The sequence below is a fragment of the Ruditapes philippinarum genome, unplaced genomic scaffold (genome assembly GCF_026571515.1).
Source record: "Ruditapes philippinarum isolate M1 unplaced genomic scaffold, ASM2657151v2 ctg737_1_1_1_1, whole genome shotgun sequence".
NCBI lineage: Eukaryota > Metazoa > Mollusca > Bivalvia > Venerida > Veneridae > Ruditapes > Ruditapes philippinarum.
In genome coordinates this window covers 393,622-402,428 of record NW_026854988.1, presented here as the reverse complement: position 1 = coordinate 402,428, position 8,807 = coordinate 393,622, and the positions used below count along the sequence as shown (strand labels likewise).

The window sequence follows — 8,807 nt, the reverse complement described above, 5'->3', positions numbered from 1 at the left end:
TAATTTCTAATTCACTCCTCACAAACTAGTTCTCAGAACAAAATTCACCGGTGTGTATTTAAATCCAATTGCAATTGATTGACTTTTAAATTACACTGTATTAATACAGCAGATTGATTTGAACATCCCAAAAACGAATAGTTATTCTTCATAATAAATACCATATTCCGCTGAAATAAAAACAAACATGTGTACACATTCTATCCACAAACAGTTCATGAGACAAAACGTTGCAAAAGACTGCTGTTTCGGCCAAAGCCGGCTAAAGTAAATTTGACTTCCTGTAAAATTTAACCTTACAGGGAAGAACTGAATATAAGAAGAATTTTATTTGGTAATTTTAAAATAACAAACTGAAAACCTATAACTTCATTGTATTGGCCATTCTAAAATAAAATGTAAAGGATATTTTTTTTCCGTAATGAAATAAAATGAAAAGGATATTTTTTTAATGAAATGTACTTGATGGTTCATTAATTTTTCTATTTAAAATACTTTAATTGGGTTTAGATCACATGGCATGTTCATATGAACATTTTATTTTACATAAGAATTAAGAGTTTATTATTGCACAGTCAAGACCTTACTGAGTTTTAAATTTTGTCAAAATTTACAAGACCGCAAGAATCCTTCGCAATCCTATAAGTCTACTCATGCACATCATGAAAATATCGAAAAACACCCCAAAATACACCGAACTTATCAGGTACTCTCAGTATATTTCTTAGCTACCAGAAAACATTATGTCCATGTAACGCAATCATTGCTAATATTTCTATATGACTGTATCGAAAGTTTAGAAAAAATCATATGTTAGTTCGACCGATTATCATTTTTACATACTGGGGTCCTACGTATTACCGGACAAAATATGAGGTTTTTTAGCTGTAACTTTTATTCAAAACAATAAAAAATCATGAAATTTTACCCAACTAATTTTTGGTTCTCAATTTATGTTCTCGATATATTTTCATGCTTAAGATTTATGATTCTGACCATTAAAAGCGTCTTTAAAGTGGGGCATTATAAAAGCCAAAAAAACGTACATACAACTCAATTTACCGGACATTTAGTTTAATAACATTTTATAGTCGTGAATCAAAATAAATCACAAAAATACTCACCAAGGGAACTTCTACTAATAAAAGGCAAGTTTAAAATATCGGAAAACCCCAAGTTGTCACTAAAAATAGACACGAACCATGGTGAGGCCCGTACATGGGGTGTATGGGCTATTAAATAATAACACAATAAACGTATTAATTCTTTATAAATCATTTATCGTATTTGATATTCAGTAATTTTTTTTTCACTTTGCGTTTGCTTTTTTATCAAAACACAAAAAAACCATAAAATAACAGTTACACAATTGTCACAGTAAGCACAGATTTACTCTTCTTGGTAGAGCCATGGCTTGCAAAGTCTGCAATACCAGCTGGAACTATCTCCCAGACTTTCAAGCACCCATTCCAACTCAGCAAGACTTAAACAGTCATCATGGTACCAGCGTTGACAACAGTCTTCGTCGCAGCCATACCACGCGATTCCCCGCTCTTCATCATCAGCTTCACCGCTTATTCCACATACATCACAGACATAGAAGCTAGCAGCAAGATGCTCTGCTACATTAACCTACAACACATCAAAAGCATTTTCAATAAACTTGTTCTAACTTAATATGACTAAAAAATGTGGCAAGGCATTTTCTGAATTGCAAATTACGTTTCAATTATATACTAATAATTTTCGGAATTAATCACAAATAAAAAAAACTCGAAACATTTGCGCAAAACATAATATCCGTACGATATAAGAAAGCATTATTGCTCATAAGGTTTTTTTACCGTCGACTTTTGCTTTTGCTTTCGTTTTTCTTCTCTTTCTTTATTCCTTTTTTGTTTTTGTTCTTCCCTGGTAATCTTTCTCTGCCTCTTCTCTTCTTCTTGCTGTTCTCTTCTCTTCACTCGTTCTTCTTTCTCTTGCTCTCTTTTAGCCTTCTTTTCCTGCTCCATTTTAGTTTTGAGTTCTCTCTTTTCTTTCAATTCTATTTTCCTTCTTTCGATACCCTCGCGTTTCTTAATTTCCTCTTTCTTTTTTCCTGCAATGTACAAGAGTACATCGAGACGTTGCGCAAAAGAAACGCTTGATAAGAATGAATAGTTTTGCGTTAACAAATTCATTGTTTTTTGAAAGTAATTATATTGATGTAAATTGAATTTACAATTCTTGAACTTTACCTTAAGTTGTTGAAGCATATCTGCACCACTTATCAGTCTTGCTTCTGTTACTAGCCGCCTACTTTTCTTCTGTGGCTGTGGTTTAACTGGTGGCGGCATTAATATATCAGACAACTCCTGGGGAATTAAACCATGAACAACAAGGGGGTTTCTCGCGTAAGAGCCGCACGTGGTACACGTCGTTACAACATCCTTGTCACTGTCCGTAGTACGTTGCTTGTCTACAATAAATGACACAAATTCAATTAATGCCAATGGAGTATATTATGACTTATAATAATCTTTAAAAGTGCAAACAACAGCTCATAAATGAAATATATCTATCTTTGGTGATATACATGTAGAACTTAGAACCTTAAGCACAAACCTTTTTCAAATGACGCTGCAATCAACTGTGACTTGTCAACAGCATCAGGATTGAAAGGGCATATGCCGGTCACTGCAAAGGCATCCGAAATAGATGCAGGTGTAGCCTTGTCTAATGCATGCTAAAAAATCAAAAATAATCTACAATTTATTTATGCGGTCCAATCGACACATAATATTTTGCATTCAATTCAAAACCTCGACGGCTATTATTATTGCATTTGAACAATACATTTGACTTCGCTTACCGACTATTAAACAATATTCTACTACCGGACCGGACCTATCGTAACGTTAAGATATTATGTATCGGAAAAGTCCGACTTAATAAAATGTACAACTTTTATTGTAGTATCACTTATTTATCTTTTATTTGTTATTAATATTATTCTTTTACCTTAAGTACCAATGGGAACCTTGCTTTTCCAATTACCATTGACGAACCGGTTTGTCCCAAACTGGCAGCGACAGCCGCATATCTTTCCTTTAATGGTCCTATAATCTACAATTATAGTACATGTTTTTTGTTAAAATGATTTTTGAAATGATGCAGTTTTATAAATGTATGATTTATAACTTATTCATATTTGTACTGACAATCTTGGTCTTAGACGCGCAAATGGCTTAATGTGGAATATTTGTTACTTTATATAATTAAAGTGGTAAATTCGTTACCTTGACATCAAGTGGCTGCAGTATATGAGTGGTATGTCCTGGAAGTCCCACAAGAACCACACCATTTGCAATGGCTTCCTCAATTAGCGGGATGCTTATGTGTGCATCGTGGTTGTCCATGATGAGGAGAACCGGCCTCTCTTTTCCGCAATGGGGTATGAAAACATTGCTGAACCATTTCTGGAACAGCTCTCTGTCCATATAACCACTATCACTGTGGCTGAAAAACCATGTGTCTGGAACACCATCACTGTACTTTCTGTGTGGCAAAGATCCCTATTTTGTATAAAAATTAAATACATAAATGTAGCATGACAACACGGCGATATTCATAAACTTAATTATCTAATTACTTTTGTTAAAATACTTTTATGAAAACTGGAATGACGAATCTTTTACATCTCCGTCTTACTAACTTAGTTATTTACCTGGAAGATTATCATTGAAGGAAGAAATCTGCCATTTGCAGACACACACAGGTGTGCGGTGATGTGGTCACTGGACGATATCTTCTGACGAAACACATGTTTTCCCTTTGGACCGAATACTTTTGCTCTCGGCATTTCTTTTCCGGTGAACCCGGTTTCGTCACAATTGAAGATCTGCAAATATGCAAAAGTAATTGTTAGGAAAAAAAACTTATTATTGGTTGTCTTATGTATTAAACTGTAAGGATGCTGTGTTTTTCATTATTTTTCATATTTAAGACATAATGTTGTTACCGCCTCCGTGGTCTAGGGGTTAGAGTCGATGACTTCTAATCCAGTTACCTCTCTGGCGTGGGTTTGATCCCCGGAAGATGCTTTGGTAGTTTAGCGCGGAGGAAGGAAATCTAGTACTGGTGTAACTCTCCAGGAACGATGGTTAGGAAACTACCCGCCTGTATGACTGAAATACTGTTGGGAAAAGACGTAAAATGAAACAAACAAACAACCAAACAAAACAAGCGCATATCAGTACCTGGCTAGGCTTGTTTTTAATGCCATATTTCCCCAATATTCCGTCCAGAAATTCGAAGTAGTCTCCAACTACTTTATAATTTGACATGGACATGCGGCCTTTGTCCAAATTTTCCGGCTTCCTTGAAGAAAGATCCGGGTGTCTCGACATAAAACGTTGGAACCAGCCATCAGATGGACCCTTTTCCATGTTGAAAGATGTTGTGCGACCTTAAAATAAAGTTTTACAGATATAACAATATGACAACTTCTGATTTGTTATTTTTTGTATAAAAAAAGTATATGAGCCGCGTCATGATAAAACCAACGTAATGCGTTTTCGACCAGCATGGATCCAGACCAGCCTGCGCATCCGCGCAGTCTGATCAGGATCCATGCTGTTCGCTTACAAACCATATAACAAGTAAAGAAACTGATATCGAACAGCATGGATCCTGATCAGACTGCGCGGATGCGCAGGCTGGTATGGATCCATGCTGGTCGCAAACCCATTATGTTGGTTTTGTCATGACACGGCTCATATAACTCAAAATATGTTGATAAAATTTTTAAGTTACATAATTTGGACTTTAAAGATAATTTTATCTACGTTTATTTCAACTAGAAATAAATTTATTACAAGATACTGAAGAGGGGATTCATTTTATGACGATATTTTTTTAATGAATGCGTACCAGACTGTTTAATGATGTCAATGATAAAACATCTTGTCATTGATCTTGTCAAGGGAAATCCTTGATTGGCCATATAGAGAAGAAAATGGACAAGCGCTTTCTCCTCCTCATCAGTCAGCTCCGTCCTTGGGCCAGGTTTCATACCCTTGTACCTGCCCTTCAACTTGTCCGACAGAGTGGACTTTGGAACTTGAAATTCTTTAGCGGCTAATCTTATCTTCATTTTTTTCTGTTTAACAGCTGATATAGCCCTTTGCATCTGTTCACCGTCATACTGCTTTCTTTTGGTCATCATTAAGCCTGAAAAAGGGAGACAACTCATTTTTATTTGTGTGACTGTTACATGAAGAGTTTCCTCCCTTGGTTTGAAAAATCGGGCGTACCCCTTTTTCATGATATAGATCTAGTTTTCAATATGCATTTCTTTGTTTAAAAAAAAAAGAAGAAAAATTGTACTGACTAAATCAAAATATACTTCGTTTGAATACAACTATTTTTGTCAAAATGTTCATTATGACTATATCGTCTGCTACGATAATGCAATGACCTATGTAAAATAACACAATACGGGCCTCAATATTTGCGCATGCGCATAATATTATCATTCCCCCACGTGACAAGGTCATGAAATAACATAGTAAACAAAGTGGCATGTAAGTTAATATAGAATTGAATCAATATTATTTACCTGACAGCGGTTTTGTTGTGATTCACTTGGAAACGGAAAGCATCTGTGTGATCCAGACCGGATGATTTTAGAATCGATAATAAAATAAAGCGCTTATTTGATACGAATAAATTTTGTCCGGTAAACTGATTGTCCGGTAAATATGTAGGACCCCAGTATACTTATTGTTTGCTTTGTGGCTGTTTTTATTGACGATGTGTTTTATTGTTCGTGGGTGTCTTCTTTTTATGTTTTATACTGATTTGTGTTTATAAAGTCAAACTTAACTTAAATACGTTAACGCATTAAATGTTCAGATAAGGCCATAACTTTTTATAATATTAAACTAGGGGAATTTTTCTTTTAATATAATACAGGTTAGGTTGATACAAAATAAAATTATATGTACGAATTGGATTGTGTATCATCATCACTTTCCAGTTTGAAGCATACGTGTATATAAATAAGTGTAGCAATTATATTTAAAATTAAAAGCGTTAATCACATAATTTACATTGCTGTAATGAAAAATGTTTAATCGAACCTGCATATAGGTATATACATGTAACTGAAAGGTTCATATGTTTTAAATGTTTTTAATATTGCAATCTACATTTAAGCCACTTTTATTCACCTGATATAAAATACTATATCGCATTATATGAAGCTGAAATGATAACAATCATTTCAAAGTATAATTTCATTTTGTTTTTGTTTTCACTATTAAAAGCAAAATAATTTATTCCACGTATAACACCGCTGTTAATTTGTTAAAACAGGTAAACGTTGCACCTCATTTTCTTAATTATTTAAAATGTTTATTTTAAGCAAACTACTTTCATGTAGATAGCTATTAAATGCGCATTTCCATTCCATTCATAATTGCTTCTTATTATAACTAGCAGAATATTCCGTGCCAATTTGGAACAATTTTTCTGTATTTCAGATAAACCAGTTTCCAACAAACCGATTGGAAACCACCTGTCGACAAAATCAGCTCACATTACAAGAATTGTTGAAAAATATCCTTGTTTACAGCCCAGAAGATTTAATATCTTTCTTACGTAGCAAGTTTATTAAAAATATCTGTTCCAGTAACGTGTTATTATTTAATATTTGCTGTTATCTAGATGTTCTTCGTTTAAAAACCATTGATAACGCTGAATACAAGCTGGCATGCATCAATCCCGTATGTATGTTAAGTTGATATTTAACCCTTGAACTGTTAGAACGTTTGGGAATCTTTGATTCATCCAAAGTTGAATTATACACATGGCGCTGTCTTTGTACAGACACTAACAAGGAACTTGGGAACGGTTAGGTACAAAAGGACATTGCTTGCAGTAGCAAAAGCTGTTAGGAACTTTGGAAGCTTTTTGGTGAGATCAAAAGCTTTCTTGTACACCGAAACTTTTTGGGTTGGGTGTATTTGATGCTGTATGATCCGCTGTAAGCCGTTGGGTAAACCAGAATCTTCTGGGTACATGTCATGAATAGTTAAAATATAGGTGTCTGTATACTAAAGTTTTGTTTCTTATTTATTATGATCCATCAAAATTATAGAATAACTGTCTAACATGGTTTATATATATAGCATTAGTTCAGAAACTCTTCCATGCGATCAGTGTCTGAACTATTCAATGCTTATTCTTAGCACCCTGATCTTGAATTTCTCTCCAGTATTAAAAGTAGACTTCTCAGTATACAAAGCAGGACAAACCAGTGACAGAGAGGTTTAATGAACAGTTTTATCCACCATTTCTTTTGCTGCTATGAAAAACATTGTTGTATTTTCAACTACAATATGATTCTGCTGACATATACAGTATGTTTATTTTTGTCAAAAGTTGATTACGGTTTCGTTTTTCATGTAAACAAGTTTTAGCTATATGTATGAAACGATTTTAATATCGCCATATTGAATAAACAAATATTGTTGAAGCAGTCATATTACATAAACAACAATTCATACAGTTTTGGGAAACCTACAGGTATTTATACAAATATAAGTCCTTTTTAAAGCAGCATGCCTCCAGGTTTATGTTTTTTGAAAATGTATTTAAAAGTAAAATATTTCGAAATTAACAAAAAAAAATTGTGATTTACACATTGCAAACGGCACTAACAATGCATGTTAAAATAATGCCGAGTAGCAAGGTGGCCGAAATTGCATAATGACCTAACTCTTGTCATAGTAACCTTGAAATATCCTAGATTTTGTTACTATATATAGATTATTTAAACGCTTTATTCGCTTCAAAACGCCTTTTAATTCGCGCCATTACGACTTGATTCGCATTATAACGGCTTTCCTTTATTTTACTTTATATCATTCGAAACTATTAGGCTTACGTAAATACAAAATGTAATAGATTTGAATAATTGAATTAAAAACAGATATTTTAATTGGCAGGTGGTTTTGTGGTAAATGATTTGACGAGTTCACTTACCTGAGAGATGATGAATCTTCTTGTTCACGAATTTTATATTATTTGATGTAGATTTATACTAGCAATTTGTTTTAGATTAAGAACTTACTCAATATTGTTTCCGTATTTATAATTCTTATTGTGAAAATAACCTAGGATGAACGTTTTTTTTATAACAATTCGGCAAAGATACAAACTAAATACTGAAATTCAATCTATCTCTGAGTATATTTCTATATTGTATTTCTCAGTGCTGCAGTTGAATTATGTTAGGAGTTAAAACGTTTTTAGGCTATTAGGCTTTTGACTTTTTTTTTTTGACTTCAGTGGATGTCCTTTAAAAATCATACGCAAATTGACCGGGGATCCTTAAAGTATCATAAGCAAATTGGCACACGATATTGTATAACAGTATTAACATGTATTAAGCCGTGGATTCTTTTCTAAATAAAAGCTCTTGGCTAGAAATAAACTACTTAATTAAACTTACTTAATTGATTTCGAAAATGAGATGCAGCGTTAAGGCTTCATTTGTGAACTTAAATCCAAGACATCAGCCACCATGCTGCACATTGACTTAATTTTATTCGGCTAAACGAAATGATTTGTTGGCTGTTTTCTGTGTTTTTTAAAGACTTTTTTAATTCCATATTTATATTTTTAAAATAAAAACAACTATCATATTAATTTGTAGATAACCTCTGTAGCCTTTCCCGAAATGATCTAGATATTTCATTAAAAATGATATAATATATAACTCGTGGTATAAATCGAATATTAGGTTCATGTAGTATAAAATA

General features: G+C 33.4%; 1 protein-coding gene across 1 annotated transcript; it reads right to left on the bottom strand.

The window, feature by feature from the left end:
* Nucleotides 1–891: 891 nt before the first annotated feature.
* LOC132741701 (uncharacterized) lies at nucleotides 892–5,751 on the bottom strand. The gene is made up of 8 exons (XM_060729928.1): nucleotides 4,912–5,751; nucleotides 4,239–4,447; nucleotides 3,707–3,880; nucleotides 3,279–3,554; nucleotides 3,001–3,105; nucleotides 2,605–2,725; nucleotides 1,845–2,458; nucleotides 892–1,632 (listed from the first exon to the last, which is right to left on the bottom strand). The coding sequence occupies exons 1-8, from the start codon at nucleotides 5,303–5,305 to the stop codon at nucleotides 1,390–1,392; spliced, it is 2,136 nt and encodes a 711-aa protein (XP_060585911.1). The 5' UTR covers nucleotides 5,306–5,751; the 3' UTR covers nucleotides 892–1,389.
* Nucleotides 5,752–8,807: the final 3,056 nt, after the last annotated feature.